Source organism: Aphis gossypii, chromosome 2, assembly GCF_020184175.1.
Source record: "Aphis gossypii isolate Hap1 chromosome 2, ASM2018417v2, whole genome shotgun sequence".
Lineage (NCBI taxonomy): Eukaryota > Metazoa > Arthropoda > Insecta > Hemiptera > Aphididae > Aphis > Aphis gossypii.
Window position 1 is genome coordinate 79,872,604 of NC_065531.1, and position 18,975 is coordinate 79,891,578.

The 18,975-nt window shown below is 26.9% G+C and overlaps 1 protein-coding gene across 2 annotated transcripts in view; it reads left to right on the plus strand.

The window, feature by feature from the left end:
* Window positions 1–9,643: 9,643 nt before the first annotated feature.
* LOC114123037 (protein NDRG3) overlaps window positions 9,644–18,975 on the plus strand; it is a 64,929-nt gene continuing 55,597 nt past the window's right edge. Inside the window, exon 1 of one of the 2 annotated variants that reach the window (XM_050200003.1) lies at window positions 9,644–9,683. In XM_050200003.1, the coding sequence (XP_050055960.1) occupies window positions 9,659–9,683 (25 nt within the window). In that variant the 5' untranslated portion in view covers window positions 9,644–9,658. The remainder of the gene's footprint in view (window positions 9,684–18,975) is intronic. The other variant, XM_050200005.1, reaches the window with a different exon arrangement.

The following is an 18,975-nucleotide window of genomic DNA, read 5'->3' on the forward strand; positions in this document are numbered from 1 at the left end:
ATCATAATAAAATATTGTAATTTGTTCAAACATGACTGCGAATTGTTTATTTTAGTTACTGGGAAGCAAGAATTTCACTCTTCTCCCTCGTAAAGTCGTTTTACTCGCTACAGGCTTTGCTGTGCTGTATTATAGCACTCGCACACCAATCGAGTTTTCTATAGCGCCGTACGTCTTGGATTTAAGCAACAAAGAATAAACAAAACACAGTAGACAAGGATCAGTTTGCCGACGAGTTGCAGTGCGCGCCGCCCAAACTGTCAACTAAATAATATAATAATAATAATTAATAATATTGTTAGAGTTATTGTAGGTTGATGTTTTCATCCCGTGGCGACACCCACGTACTCGACTTGAAACTCTCTGAACACTGTAGCAGCTATCGTCATTCGAATTTGTTGAAATGTGTGATTGTTAGTTTGCCGTTGTTGTTATTGTTATTGTTGTGTGGTCATTGTACGTTGACGATGTATAGGTATTGTTTGTATGATATGCTCTTTAAAATACAATTTATCAAATAAATAATAAAATAATAATGGATATTATATGAAAAAGTATTTTATTTTTCAAAGTTTTCGTAGATATAAACACCACAAAATAAATGAATCGTATTCCGAATCGTATTTCCTAATCGTAAATAGAAATAAGATTTTAGGTGTTACGCCACTTTAGGTTTTAGGATATATTTAATTTGTTTTCTCCCCTTTCACCGTTTGTAGTCCGGAGGGGACGACACACTATATAATCGTATAAGAATGTAAGCGTACAGTGTGTCAGTGTATAAAAATAGTAATAAAGAAACAACCTTTCAAGCCACTTAATAATTAAAATTTATTAGAAAACCATTTTTGCAATGTCTTCGGCTAAAATTAATTATAAACTTACCGTAATACAAACATATACAACAGTAATATAGTATAATGACGTAATTGTTTTGATCTTTGAGTTGAATAAAAATAAAAACTACATTTGTAGCTACTAAAAGTTAAAACACGGAAGTAGTGGAAAAAAGTAAGTATGTGTAAAATATCAACATATGAGTACAGAGAGTGTTTTGTATTTATATTGTATCCGATAATATAGTCTTAAAAATGTGTAGAAAAGGAAAATTAGAGAATTAGAAATAAAGATTGACAGAGTTAGAAGGTTCTTTATTAGAAGGAAATTATATTTTCGAAAAAAAAATAACATTTATTATTGTTAAATAAAATTGATATCGTAATGGATGTTCATATATAATCAAAGTAATAAATTATTTTTATTTCAATTTCAGTAGCGTCAGTACGATGACATTATATTAACGCAATCACACACGTATATCGTCGAAATATTCGTGTCTTCGGTGCAGATTGGTACCACAATATTGAAAAATTATCATAAAACCAATAACAGTCATATTACCAGAATATGTAATCGACGGTGTGCTCGGCACCACTGTGCGCGATATTGAAACGATAAGAAAATTTAATGACACGTTGAGTATAATAATATTCAACCACATTAAAATGGAAGTTTATTTCTAAAGAAAGTAATTTAAACTCAATAACATATAAGTATACACTATTTGTAGGTACATAAAAAAAAAAAAAAACACTCATAAAATATAGCCGCACACGGTTGTTCGTTTATTTAGGGAAAACGGAAAAGTCAATTTACAAGCATTGCGTACTTAAGACACTGATTGAAACCCTAGTAAGTAATATATTTTTTATACGTTTTTATGATATTTAACCTAACCTAATTTAAGATGTACTAGAAATCAATTCACTAAATAAGTTTTTGTGTGTTTGTGTGTAGAGTGGATGTAATAAATAACACTGCGAATATTGTTTGGTTAGACTTTGGAGGTGACCAGACGTAGGCTCTGTTCCGTCGGAAAGTATGTGAAAAAACCCCGCCGTATCCGTTGATCCCCGAGCACCTATGGTTTCTAATGTTCCACCTGCAAGACCGCTGCAGTTTTCGGAACGACCGACGCTATTGCCTCCGCCGTCTTTGAAAACATACGGTACCTACTCCGTTATTTATAACCGCACCGGAAAATACGGCTGTTTTAGATTCTCATCTGGTCGCTGGTGATAAAATTTATTACCATCTACTATATATACACATTACAAAGGAAATGATTAAGTCTGTGGTCCTAAAGCCGGTGGCCGGCAGGCGGAAAGTAAAAACGAGAAGAAAGGTTGTTATAATTTTCGACGGCTACAAGGTTGAAGGGGGTAAGCGTCGTTTTTCGAAGTTTTCAGGGGAATTAAAAAACGTGTTTTTTATTGTTTTTACTTTCAAACAGTTTAAACATTTTTTTTTTACAATTTTTTGATGAGAGAATAATATTTTATAAAAAGATTTCACATCGTAACTTAATAAATTCCCATGTGCTAAGATTATAATTGAAATAAGAATGGTTTTATTAAAATATATTAAAATATTGATTTTTTACTCTTGTCCCTTACATTTTATAGACTGATTTTTATTTCCAATTATTCCCTTTAAAATTGTTTGTATTGCTATTTATAACAATATGAAGTAGTGACTTATATATTATGTTTATATAATATAGTTATATTTTTTTAATCTTTTTTATTATAATACCTACAAATAATTCAGATGTACATAGGTACCTCTTAAGTTGCAGCAGTATACCTCATTCTTATACCAGTTTGGTAAATGTTGCCGTTAGGTTAAAAGGATATAAGTATCTATAATATTTTATGAACCATCACATTTTCCCTAAAACATTTTATACTCAATGGTATTTTCCCCCTAAAATTGTCGTTTAGATCTCATATTTATAATCACCTGAACGAAAAATGTAGCATACACCTACCATATATTTTAAAATTAAATATATTATTTTATAATTATCACAACATAGTTAGACTTTAATCAACAGATTAAGCTCGTCTACCGACTACCACTATGCAGCTATATAATATGCTACGTCACTTAGCCTTTACTGCCTTGTAGTTATAAAATTAAAATATTATTTTAATGATTATAAAAATATTTATATAGTCGTTGTAAATAGTAAATAAATATTTTTTAAAAACTCGACATTGAAATAATATCAATTATACAATTGTTACCAATAATATAATTATTATTTTCAATCTAATAATAACTAATTTTTAAACAGTTAATAAGTTTACTTAGAGATATTCATTATTATTATTTTGTATTTGAGTTTACGAGGCGTCAATAATTGGCTACTTCTAGAAAAAAGTTTACAGAATTATTTAAATTATTAAAATTCAGTTACATTTCATACTATTATATTTATCGTAAAATTGTATACTAGTGATAATCATTTTGTAATTATTGGTTGAGTCTTGAGTATAATTTTTTTTTTTTAATTTGTTAGATACTAAAATATTGAAAATACATTATTTTGATAACAGATTCATAACAACTTTATTTTAGTTTTAATTCAAAAGTATTGAAAGTATAAAGACTTGACAATCTAACAAATACAATAATATTTACAAGTGATAAAGGATAATATATATATAAAAATATTAAAACGAGCTATGTATATTTTGTTGCAACATTTTATTTAAGGCAAAACTAAGTAGTCTTAAGTAAAACTGAGTTTTAATACAAATTCGATAATTCTAAATCATAATTTACAAAAAAACCATATTCTGCTTAGTAATATTAAACTAAAGTTTATATTTTTATTTGAAAAAGTGAAAATTTTTATCATAACTGTTGTAATGTTATTTGTAACTATTTCAAAATATTTAAAAAAGCCATAAGATAATAACGTTTTTATTAAAAGAACCACCCAGTTTATAATATAAGGACATACTTATATAATTATGCAAATTAATTTTTTTGAAAATCATTTAATCTGTCACTTAAAATCACAAATACTATTTATATATATAATATATATGTATATATTTTATAAATAATCACAAGCAGAGTTCATTTCTGCAGAATAAATTATGAAAAATACATCAAAATGTTGATAACATTTTGTCAGTATACTGAAAATTGAAAAATGTCGTCGGTTTTGAAGTTAAGAACACAACACTAAAAAATAATTTATTATAATTTGTTTTCGAACATAAATCAATAAAACGATATGTAACCTTAATAATATTGTATATATACGCATCGACAGATATGCCGTAGATTAACTCTTTGTAACTTATCAATATATTGACAATTTTTTATATTTTAAATGTTCACGATATAAATACATCATAGTATCATACTACTTATAGTAACCGTCGCCTTAATGAGAATTCGAAAATCTTTGTTGGTATACGTATTATACATAATACCTACCTAAGCTAAGTACTATTATATATAAATTGTATTATACATAGCTGGATCAGTGCAGTATATCTTAAATTAGTTAGATTTATAAAAGAGACGGAGAAATTAAATGGTAAGAGACTTCTTGTTTTTATTGAAAAATAACTTTCACGTTTGAGTAAACAAGCATTCCCGAGGGAAAGAGTAAGACGTATACAAAAATTGATTAACCTCATGACGTAAATATGAATCCCATTTTATAACGGTTCAATGTCAGGATTTACAGGATTTAGCGAAAAATCTGTCATACGTCAAGTGAATATTTGATATATTTTTTAAATTATATATTAGGTATAGTTATTAGAAATTATACGAACAGATAATGCATATTTCAGAAATTCCACATAAATGAACTTTTCACTTTTATATTCACTAAATTTAAATTTTTAATTTAATTATATGTAATATCGCAGTAATGGTGAATTCGATATAACTTCTAATTGTCTAATATTATAATATTTTGTTGAACTAAATTCGTAGAAGTGTATTAGTGTTTAAGTAGATTCAAATATTATATTAATGTTTAATAATAATTTATTTCTCTGATTCTGAAATATTATTATATATACTATGAATTATGATTCATTAACAATTTTTATGAACATTTTAATGGCTTTGGGTTCAACAATTATTGAATTCTATAATTATTTTTTAAGTATTTATTTAAGTCATTATGATTCGTTAGTATATTATATATTTTATAATATATACCTGTTGTAGTTTGATTAAGTTTTATGTGCATGTATTTTTCGGTTGGAAATATTTTTAATTTTTAGCTTATCTGTATTACATGAATAATAGTTTCAATATAAAAATAGCATGTGGTAATCAACAAAAAAGATACCGAGAATCATCCATTATATTATATTATTTATAAATAAAGTTGAATTGAAATACATTTTACTAATCATGAGTTCATAGTAATTTGAAAGTTTTGGTTTTGAAATATTTAATGTTATATGAAAGGTCAGATGTCCTTTAGACTAGTTAAGTCTTCTGTGTCTTGTGTAGCGTTAGAAAACCAAATTTTACTAAAATTGCCTGAATAATATTTAATTGTTTTATAAATTATAATAAGTAGGTAGATGCGTATACATTTTTAAATGTTAAAAAAGCAATCATACATTTTTCACTTTATCCATTTTTTCCTAATTACCCTACTAAAAATTAGTACTACTTAATTTTAATCAATTTTTAGTTGGCCAATTTGGATTATCAACACTATAAATTGAGACGTTAAATTCCTTATTTATTGTAATTTATATACAAGCTATCTAATTTATAAGAAAATGAAGAATTAAGAACAGTTAGAACTTAATTCTAATGTCGTAAATTTAAAAAATAACTTCCAAAAATTATTTCTAATACCTACCTACTGTCCTAATTTGTACTTGAATTATTTTTTTCTTTTATTACTATTTAGTACTTACATAGTTTTATAATATAGTTAATTGTTTGTTTAAGACCTAATATTAATGTAAAACACTAAACAAAGTATTACGAACATTTTGCCTATATTTTTAGTTTTTTTTTTTTTCATGAATTAATTGTACTATTAAGTAAAAAGGAAGTAGTTGGGCTGGTACAGGACTACAGGTCACAAGATTCGGGCTTCTTGCAATGCATTTGTAATTTTTTAAATTTTGATTTTGATTTTGTTTTATATTATATGCATTATGTAAATATATTGTTATATATTGTATATATATTGTCATTTTAATATACATAGCAAATCGCCTGAATCATTCAAATGCAATAGTAATAAAAAATACATGATTTTTTTTAAAATGTTCATTACTCTTGACTTATAATAATGTACTGTATTAGTATTAGAAGTTTCGTATAAGGCTTGCAAAATACTTGATACAGAAGCCTAAAATTTTGTATGGGGTCTGTCCTATATATATGTTATATATTTGTGAATGCTTCTCTTCCGTCATAGTGAGAGAATTATATCGCATTATATAGTATATAATATTATGCGCTCATCATAATATTCGTTCAAAAAAAAAAAAAATATATGGTATACTTTACATGCAAAAATTTGAAAAAATAACTTAGGTCTGGTATGGAAACACTAGTAAAACTATGCCATGCAATGTATTATACTCTGTGTGAACTAAACGCATTGTCTTCAAAAACGATTTCGTTTATTTCACTCTCTCCAGTTGGACTCAGCAGCAGCGGCTGCAACATGCGGAAACACTCCATAAATACAGGTAGTTATTAACATAAAAATATTATGCTGTGTAAATTTTCGTGTTTTCGTTTATAGGAGTCTAAAATAAATAAGTATAGAAAATTGTATTATTACTGATATTGACTTCGTGGAATGTTATAACACATACGCACAATTTAATATAACACATTTTAATACTATTATGATATTATAATGTAATGCTGTCTGTGCGTTTAATAAGTTTATGTGTAGTTTTAGTGTCTATAATATAATAATATAATGCATTTTGCATGGACGATGTGTGATCCCGTCGAAAGTTTACTGGCTGTCGGGAGTTTTTAGCGGAAAATGTCGCCGACGTGCGCCTTCACCGCCGTACTATATCGTGACGGTATACATTTAGTATTATGTACGAATGAAAATACGATGGCTCAGTGTACAGAATTTTACTCGGGAAAACTCGAAGTGGGATTAGACACGACGAGCAGCCAAAGCCCGTGATATTGTCAGGCTGCTAAGGATTTGGGTCCCGTAGTATTGTAATACTACACGTATATATAAAACATAATACATAATTTATTCTGGGTTAATGGTGATTATATGTTTTCAACAGAAAATTTTCGTTTTAATTTCACAAATAATTTTTAATCACATAGTATAAAACTGAAAACACCTAACAAATTTTCTAAATATTACAGTTGCTCCTTGTATATACTAATACTATTGTTAAACTTCTCTTTTTTATATAAATTTAATTTTAAATACTTATAGAATATATGTATGAAAAAGCTATTTTAATTAATTATATATGATATTATTCCATACGTCATAATGTTTTTGAAAAAGTTATTCGTTTCAGATCTCGAAATAATATCAGGTTTTTACTACATAAGATACACATGGTCTACGCGTTTATTCTATATTTCTTAAAATAATTAATACTTCCTGTTGTAATAATTATCGTTCAATGTTAAAGGGATCACATTATATAGGTATAATGTACATTGCGTGTATTAAGCCTATTGTTTTTGCTTCACCCGCCGTAGCGATTCGTTAGCCGGCGCATTCGGGTAATCCTCGGTTTTAAGCAAAGTCGATAATATAATATATATGCTATTATACCCAGGTGGTAGATCGATTTCAACCCACTTGGGACGATGAGAAATTAATTTAATTATATATTAATATTGAATAAAACTATAAACGCGATGGCATTTGTCAGGATAACAGTATAATATAGAGCTAATGTATATTAAAAATAAATCTTATCCACCCTAATAATAAATTAAATTGGATTTTTTAAAACTGACCAATACTAGAATAATCCAAACTCACTCACCATAAAAACTAAAGAGATTATTAAACTTTCTAGGTATATTTTATTTCTTTTCCATATAATGTGCACAATTCTGGTAAAAGTAAAAGCATCGTATTAGTAACAGAAGATTCTATGGTTTTAATTTTTTTTTTAACTAAATCTGAATTAAACAATAAAATTTATTTCGGACAATTATTATATTAGTGTTCCGTAAATTTTCTCATTTATTTTTTGTCATTTTTGTTTTCGTTTTAAATAGTTTAGGGAATTTTTTGTCACCCGACCCTTAATTACAAACTAAAGATTCAATTTTTTTATCAGAATCCACCCTCAGTATTAATAATTTAAGATTTTTTATTATAGCATAATACTCAAACATTTTTTCTGGTTTCGAGTTTACACATCACTGCTATAGAATCAATAGATTCACGTGCGTTTGTTTCATCTATGATCAGAATCTAAAACGTACACGAATAAGGGTTTTCTAATTTACACGTTTCATACATACGACCGCGTGTTCTGTTCACCGATCTCACCTAAAATACCAATATTATTATTTGTTACACGCATACAAACAAAACAGTAAACACGTATATATTCGTATACACTGCAGATGTATGGCGGCCGCGGAGTACACGACGGGCACGCGTTAGGTGGTATTGCGGTCAAAAAGTGATGACCTCGTTAAAAGACGACCGAGAGAGGGTGAGAAAAAAAAGTAGCTTTAGTGTAAATTATAAATAAATCGAGTTTTCGTATGCCGGTCGCGGCCTTTGCGGCGGCGGCGGCGGCGCCGCTCGTGTATGCCGACGGTGGTCTACAGGATCGGAGTCGGGTGGTGGGTGTGCGTGTGTGTCTGTATATCATGCAAAATTCATCTGAGCTTTTTGTGGTATAATCCAAAGGAATGTGCGGGCGGTGTGTGTGTCTGCCTGCAAACACTATACAACTGCCAACGGAAGAAATACGAGTATGATGGGAATTTTTTAGCGAGCCTAGGTGAGACAGGACGTGGTTTATTTTTTTCCATTTTTTTTTTCATTCGGTTTTTCGTCTTTCAGAAATTGAACTAGACACGACGTGTTCTTCGTACTAGGTACCTACGTGTAAAATATGTATGTGTTGACGTCACGGCGATGATCCAATGACGGTTGCTGCTGCAGTGACTGAATAATATTATGACTTATAATACCGTGGCATTTATTATATACGCGAGGACAGTGACGTAGCCAGGGGTTGTTTTGAGTGTTAAAACACCCCTCCTTCGTCCGTATTCATATTAAAAATATAGTTTTTAAAATATATATAGGAATGCAATCATTTGGTCGTGATAAAACGTATTCTGTTATGCCGCATATTCACACATTACCATAGTTCAACTATATTATGCTAATGGTAATAATCATTAGCAAAAGTTACATTTTATTACAAACATAAAAAAAAAACACCCCCCTAAAAAATCCTGGCTACGCCACTGCGCCAGGAGGAATAGGCGCAATAATAATGATAAAACAAACAAACGGTTAAAACCTTGCCGACCGCGATGTATATGCCGCTCGTATACGCGCACGCAACACAATAACGCCCAGTAATATTATATATGCATATCTGAACAGGCGCGATACGTGTGTTGCGTGTGTATTCCAAGAAACGGGTGAAATTTTTTTTCGTTTAGAAAATTTTGATGACTCGCTGCCATCGTTGCGGCGTTTTGATGTTGTCGATTTCGGTAACGGACGTTGTAATAATATTATCATAATAATAATATTATGTACCTACTTGGTGGCGGTATTATGTGCGTACGTTGCCAGACGCGGATCGCCACTTTCTAGCAAATGTGCTCCACATGGGCGCGAACGTGTAAGTGGCTATATTATTATTATTATTTAGAAATAAATTAAACGGCAAACTTCACGACTGTATAGTGTTACCGAGAAGATAATACGTCGCAGATACATTAATCATACGCGTATTTTACTGTGCAACTACAAACCGATTGCGATTTGTACGGTTTGAAAACAACGAGTGAAAGTCAATACAACTTTCTGTTGTTGTAAGTGTAATTTGTATGTGCGTACCTACGTCTACTGCAGCCTACGATTCGAACTCTGTATTATATTATTATTATTCGTTTTTTCATATTATCTATATTATTATTGTTATTATATTATTATGTCGGTAAGTTTTTTTTTTTTTTTTTTCGGACCGGAAGTATAATAACGCGCGTGTATACACGTTTTTCTTATTCAAACGGTCGGATTATATAATATTTATATATTTATAGAATGATGCCTACCTGTTTTGAAACACGTTTCGTATTATCACACATTCAATATGATATATATATAAACACACATAACAAACGTATAACTTCGAGCAATATTCTAGTGCCACAATATCCTATAACCGTATTGTTTTCGTTATACCGGACGTGAATACGCGGCTCGTGACAGTAAACTGTCCAATATTTGTATAACATTTGAAATCATTGTTTAGTATAACGCGTAAGATGAGAACACTCGATTTAAACTAAACACGTTCTCCACTTACAAACTGAGTGTGTTTCAAGCTTCTGTTAAACAAACAGATTTCGATGAATATTTTTATTTCAAAATTGTATTTTAAAAGTATCAAATAGAAAAAACGAAGTCATCGACCCAGACAATACACCAATAATACACCGTCCTATATATGACCTGACTTAAACCGTATCTGCAAATATGATATCTAACATGAACCTAAATATATGTAATTATATATTTTATAACTTATAAGATACCTGCTGTAGTTTTTATTAAGACACTAATTTATTGTTGTGCGTACGATTTTGTACATTTTATATTCATATAGATTTATGTTTAATTACATAGATCATTGATATGCTTTGTACAACAGTTATTTAATTATTTTTAGTTTTGATAATGAAATATTAATGACTTACGAGAACAATTATTTAGTTTTAAAATTAAAATGTCGGCATCTCACGAGTCATTTATAAAATATTATAAACTACCCAAGATGCGTTCTTGTTATGAGATGAGGTGGGTAGACGATGCTATATTACCCATTTTTTGGATTAATGATTTTTCATCAACACAGAAAAAACCATATAATTTTGTATTAAAATCCCATGTTTTTAATTTTATTTTTTAATATTCAATTTATGTTAAGTAATTTCATTGATAATAATAAAATATAAGATTAAGTAACGTAAGCATATTGACTTTTACTACGGGGTGATTTAAGCTCAGATGGTAATAAAAACATACATAAAAATTCCCTTTAGTATTTCTACTATTTCCACAAAAGTAATTGTAGGAATCAGTGAATATAGATTTACAAATAATACACATATAAACAGAATGATAATTATGCTTATAATTAATATAGGTATTTGTTAATAGCTTAATTATTTATTTGCCTATGGTGTTGTGGTGATATAATTTTTTTTTTTTAATAAGAACGTTTTTTTTTACTTTAAATAGTTAAGCAAATGATTTTTTTTTTAAACTGCTGATACATCTAAATCAAAATTCAAACGAATATCTTAATTGTTACTTACTAGTTCTATCGTTTTATAACTTATAAGTTATTATACTTTATTTTATGTTCTACAGATAATAATTCATAACAAAAGTTTACTTTAATAAATATATAAAATAGATATATTGTTTAGTCTAGTACTTAGTATGTAAATTTGAGTCGAAAAGGTTTAAGACTCTGAGTGACATGGATGGCATGTTGCAAGGATATCAGTTTATAAATTCTGTATGTGTGTTAAAAAAAAAGTACAATTTCAAGATACTGTGTATTCAAGAGCTCTAAAGGTTTCGTATAACAACTCTGCAAATTGGAAATTTAATACACTATACCTATGGTATTTTCTTACGTTAATTCGAAATTATAAAATATGTAATGTGTATAAGTGCCGCGTATGCGAATAGTCAGGATGTATAATAGATAATATTATATTATTCTCTGCAATGTGTTTTTGTCAAATAAGTTGAAATTGTATTTCCTCTGAACAGTCGGAACAATGGATAACGGTCGTATTGTGTTAGCACACTTACGCAGAATACTAAATAATACACCTAATACGTTAATTAGCATGGCATGTTATATAATATGTTACACAATATATCGCGTTAAATAATGAAACAGTATGGTAGTGAATTTATTTTTTTAACGATTTTTTTTAAGCCCCTGCACGGAATGTTCCTATAAAATGATGTATTTCGATTTTTTTTTTCGAACTGGGAACAGTGTATAAATATATAGTTATTTGTATAGAGAAGTATTCTTTATTGCATAATATTTAATCTACGGCGTTCCCAACAAACTTTAAATGGATAAACCCCGATTGTTCATTGTACAAAGCTGCTTCGTCTGTCGTGCCTTTTATCGTATTATGTAATTGACCGTTGTAATCATGGTATTATTCGTTCGTCCACTAACTATGGTAATGCCCGGAGTTAGTGTGAGCTCAACTTTTGGATACGACATGACACGACAGACAACGTAATTGTGAACCCGCTTCAAAGTCAATAACTTATCCTTTGATAAAAGAACCATCAATTCAAATATATAATAACACGCGCATCTAATATTATATTATATGATATTAAATTATTCAATATACGACCAACTTTTATACCGATTCACCACCTCCTACCATTACAACAATAATGTTGTAAGTAATATATTATAGTATACAAATAATATTTTTAGTATCTAAAGTAGAACTTTGTGTGACGTGTCTTCAAATAAGTGGATTGAATATTATATCGTTTGATCAAAGAACGGAGTTTTAGCTTGTCTGAGCTGTTAAATTCACCACCCTCCATGGAATTCACCACTCAAATATTGACACGTACACAATGTACAGTGTATATTTTGTTTTAATCAAATATAATTATATGCAGCACACATTTTGACTGGTACTTATTGAGAGGGATTGAAGAATAAATGGATAATATTATTTTTATTGAAAACATTGTTTTATTTCTTGAATTTTAATGCAGAAAGTAGTTAATTCATTCAGATAACAAAATATAAATCCTTAATTCTAATGAGGGGAAAAAACCACTTATTCACAATATCATGATATGATCATGTGAATATGCTCATCGTAGTCCATATTTTATTTCATTACGGATAATTAATTTTAGATAGTTGAGACACAAAGACAAACGAAAATCTATACACTTCAATAAAATAAAATATTTATTTTTTAAAAATATTATTAAACCCTTAAAAAGTTAAAAATATCTAGTCTGCAGATTGTAATGTATATACTCATACGCACTATTTCTTGTTTATTATTTCTTTATTTATTTGTTATATTCGAAATTAAGTTGTGAATAATTATACTTATATACCTACATTACATTGTTTAAATTATTGCATATTTTTTACTCGAATTTTAAAAATTTATTTTTAGTTTTCTTTACATCTCTATTTATATCGAACAATTATAAATTACATATTTAATAGTAGAATAACCAAATTACATTATTTTCTGTACTGATGTTCGAATTTAGTTATTTAATATACCTACTTATCTGTATTACACTACCGTACACCTGTGTTGCATTATAAACGACATACGTACTCGTATATGTTTTCACGTTTATGAAAACTAATATCGACGGCAATCAACATTTACATATGCAAAACACACTTTCTATTTCAATTAAACTATATTCTATACGAAACTGTTGTAGGTAGTAGTAGTAGGTATTTACCTACCTTTATTTTTAAACCACGTTTCATTCCTCCCGACGGCGTGATTAATACTTTATTCGGATAGTAAAACAAATTGGTTATTTTTACGACCACGCAGCATACATAGTATATACTATAATATTCGAAAGCATTTTGATTTGATCATTATGTGATTCTATCGTACAATAACATGGCTGTTGTACATGTAATGCATAGTAGATATAATAATTAATAATGTAGTTTTGATGGTATGCACACTGAAAAGTATAGGATTATATATTATTTTTATGGTTAAGTTATTTGGATGATCTGTACATTTTACTTTATATATTTAAATGTATAATACCATACTACTTTCTTCCATTGTTTGTTGCATACATCGTAATAAGTATTGTCGTAAAAGTGAAACATGCACTTGACCTGCAACAACGTATGACTACAGCCTATGTAACAGGAGGGTAAAGAAAATTGTTTTACATTTTGCCATTACGGTTTGTTAGATTATAAATTATTTACGTTTTTTTATGCATTTATAAGATACTTACCATCTATGCATACAGAATACATATGGCCTATATATTTACAAATTATTCGAATTTAACATAGTTAATTTTGTTATGTATACGGAGTATACGTATAATAGAAACTAATAAAATTGCGATTATAAAATCTAAAATTTAGAAAATGAAATTATTTAAATTAGATGTTTATGATATCAAACGGATTTAAAATATTATCATTATTATGGTTTACTCGGTATAAGAACACGCGGATCAACACGTTAAATATTTTATTAATATTTAATGATTTAGTTTTATTAATTTAAATATAGGAAGGTAGGTACAATATTATAATAAATCTTGTAGCGATCTCATTAAAATGTAAAACCGAACATTTCATCTTTACTAAAATTATTGTATAGGTATTCAAAAAGCCGATATTTATAATATGACGTATAGTTTATACTGCGGTAAACGTACAACACTTTTTAGATTTTTAATTACATATAATTAAAATTTTATTTTATTATTTAATGTATATTGTGTATATTAATTTAAATTGTATTGAGAGCTTGAGGTTGCAGTTTGTTAAATACTGCATAATATTATAGTTATTTGATATAATATTTTACTTTTAAAAATACTATTATGTACGAACTACGATTTATCGTTATACATTATTAAATAGTTTATTATTGTGCTTTAAGTTACAGATGTTAAATTATATAATTGATACAATAACAAACATATTTAGGATAACTGGTTAGGTACATTTATATAAAATACTTATATAATAATATATATTTCACTTGTGTTGAAAGGTTTTACAATAGAAACCATAAGCAACTGCGCGTGTTTTATTTAGTAGGTACCTACTATGGTTATTCAGAATAAACATCATAAATTAATATGTAAATTTAATTTAATTTATAACAGGTAAAACATTTTAAATTATAATATAAAAATTGTATAAATGTATACAGAAAATATGAACTTAATAATATATTGAGAAAACTACTAATTGTAGATCACAAGTCATAAATAAAAATGAAATGTGAAACAAATATCTCTACACAATACGTTCACATCTAAACTATAAACATTATCATCTAAAATTATTTCATTTTTATAGACCACTACCTACTGACTTGACAAGTAATACAGTTAGAATTAAAAAATTGTAAGCGTGCCAATTCGTGATTTCACTCAAATAGTGAAATTTAACATTTACCATTTATAATATAAATTTTAGTTGCACAAAAAATAAAAATAAATAAAACACATTACTGTACATTTAAGATGATTCATAAATTAAAAATTATGGCATAGGGATTTTTTTATGAACAACTATTTCCAAATAAAAACATTAAAATTGTTCAATAAATGCAATAAATAAAAATTTGATTGGCTAACTAAGAGTTTTTTGAAAATTTCATTTTTTTAAATTAATTTTAAATGAAAACATTTTATTTAAAAAACTATCTAAACATTATTCCCAAATAAAACAAATACACTAAATATTTTATAAATTGTATGCATTTTTGAATAATAAATAAAAATAATTTTAAAATTTAACAGAAAGATATACGTAAACTAAAAAAAAGTTTCGATAAACAATGTAGATAATAATATGTTATAGTTTTTTCAATATATATACATATTTTTTTTTTAACAAATAATCATTTAAAATTAATAGAATGGTTTAAATATAAGTTAGTATTTTATAACCAATTTATTAAAATTTTATTACATTTCTACAGTAATATACTAGTGTACAAATACTGTACTTACACTAAATTTAATATGTATGCAGAAAGTGTAATATTTTGGTTTAATCAGCTTATTTTTTATATTAGCTATACAAAAATATCATGCCAATAACGGATGCCAATTCGATGTTTATTTATTGGATCGGATTAATAAATCCACGGAGTCCTTTAATATTTGTAAATAATGTGATTAATTTTATGTATATTCATATACAGGCGATTCACCAGGCATGCTCACTAAATCCTCCCTTTTAATAATGAATAATATAATCAAATTATCCCTGGATTTTTGCACTTCAGGATTATATTTTCTAGCACTTATAAGTAGGTATGCTGTTCAGGAATTTACTGTGTTGGTAAAATATTTTTTCAATTGTATTATTTTTAATTATTTTGGTTTATTAAATTTTCTTCGTACTTAAATGTATAAAAAAACATTAATACAGCTAACATAGTTTGAATATAATATACTCACTGATCATAAAAATTGGGCTCTATCGTTTTCACGAAAAATTCACAATTAAATACATTTTTTGACCTTGATTCATGAATAATATTTACCGAAGTGATTGATTCTCGATACACTATAAAAATATGCTCTAAAAAGTAAAAACATTGAGTATTTGATCTCAAACGTCGTGAAATATACTATGTACTTACTAACTACTAAGCATACAATAAAGTTAATCAGAAAATATATAAAAATGTATTAAAGTCCTTACTCTAGACAAACTAATATTAATATTTTAATATTTTATACTGAATTTGTAAATATTATCTGAGTATAATAATTTATAAGTAGGTACTACAAAAAAATACATTCATTTTATATTTGAAAAGTTGGTGTAACCATTATGTATGTCACCATAGGATGCTCTTTGAATACTTAGTACAAAATATAAAAAAAAATAAAAAAATAAATCTATAAATAAACCATTTTAAATTAAATGAATATCATGTTTAGAATAAATTCATTATCAAACGATAAAAGAGAAACGATTTATAGGGGTTTTGTTGATTCCTCCAGACCTTATTATATTTGAGGAAAAGATAAATCTATTCTACTGAAATAAATAGTCTAAAAACAACTTATTGATTCTTTTACCTAATCAAAAAGAGAAAAATCAATTTTCCCACTCAAGAATTATAGTTTGATTTTAATACTATAACTATATTATATATTTTACTATACCTGTAAAAAATATCATTTTATAGAATTTTTCCTGAAATATTGACTTGATATCGTTAATTAATGATGACAATCTAACTTAAAGAACAAGTGATATTTTTCTTACACTTATTACGTTAGTTATATTATTAATGTATGTATTATAATCTGTTATTCTTTTTATAGGCATTTTGTACATTTAGTTTACAATATATCTATTTTTATGAAAAGTTATTATTTTCAAAAATATTAGTTATATAATTAAGTTACGTGTAAATTACTTTTTCAATAAAATAAAGAAGGAAATAGGTAGGATGGACACATAAAAATTGGTAGATGGAAGAATCGATAGGTTGTTTTTAAATAACCTTACCTGTACTGGCAGATTTGATTCTATATTGGCGGAATCAATTGGTCAAAAATATTTTTTATTTATTTATGTATAATATATTATGTACCTTGTACTTAATACACCTATTGTACCTATCCTTATTCTAACAGTTTACAACTATATAGACCAAAATATTATGTAGGTACAATATCGAGTTTACTTGAAATTCAAAATTATTAAAAAATGTGCATACTAAATGTTGGTTAAGGTACCTAACTAATATTGTATTATTACATTTTTATTCCCTGTATATTTGTCAATTTTCGTGCTAAATATAATATAATTTTTAATAAAGAATATCCAAAACATCATATTTATTTTACAATGTGAATTACTTTGTTAAATTAATTTATTATTATGTGTAATAGCTGATAATAAATAATAAATTAACCCTTTACAAACATTTAAATTAAATATTTTTTTGTTCGTTTTAAATAACATTTTTCCTTTTTTTTTTTTTTAACAAATCATCGAAAACTTTTTCATAGAATAAATTCAAAATTATTTTTTTTAAACAAATTATTTATGATATCATGACGTATTATACAGTAAATATTAATTTTCATAATTTTATTTATACTCGTGGCTTAACAAACACAAAATATGGAACAGATTATTATTGTGGAGGTGCGTTTTTAAATTATATTCTCTTATGTTCAGTTATCAAGATGACGAGATAATTAATTCCGCTTGTGAGGATATTTATGGATATTTTTATTATTCAACTCGTTATGTATTATTCTGCATTTACTCCATTCCAATCGTTAAAAATTATTTATAAGCAGTAAATTAATACCTATTTAAATTATTTAAAATTTAAAATATATTTAATGTAAGACAACGAAAATTGTACACGTTTTATTTAGTGTCGTCGCGATAAAATTAAGGAACTATTTATTATATAATAATATGTTTCTGTTTTTTACATCTATAAGTGATCAAGAGAGGACAGTAGCGTATGACGGTTAATGTATTGTTCACTTCTTATAAGTATTGTTTATCCACAGCAGACACATAATATGATAGTATTTTTGATTATTTTATCGTATAAAATACGTAGCGATTTTCGTGTCTTTATACTTTTAATATAAATACATCTCAAATTATACATCACCTTCAAGATTTGATTGAAATGGAAAACTGTTTACTATTTATAATAGGTTAAGTAATGTTTGTTATTAGTATTGTATAATGTAGTGCCGTTATTTTAAATAAAAAATATAATTTTAAGTCATCGAAGGAGCTTTTTAAACGATTTTTGAGGAATAATTAAATATTATATCGACTAAGTGTGATATAACTATAAAAGACATATACAAGTTTATCGGTGAATATATAACATGGCAGATCGAATGATTAACATAATTAAATAATATGATAATTTGATATTTTTAAGTTATAATTAGTTTAATTTTTTTCATTTATCAGCATTAAAATGAATGAAATTGTGTTTTTTTTCTTTGTGGAAATTCGTTTTGAACAACTCACAGTTTTTATTGCTGAAACGTTGTAATCTAATTAATTATACATATTATTCAAATTATTTTAATTAAAATTTAATTTCGATATAGGAGTTAATATTTCACCCCTCGAGATTGTT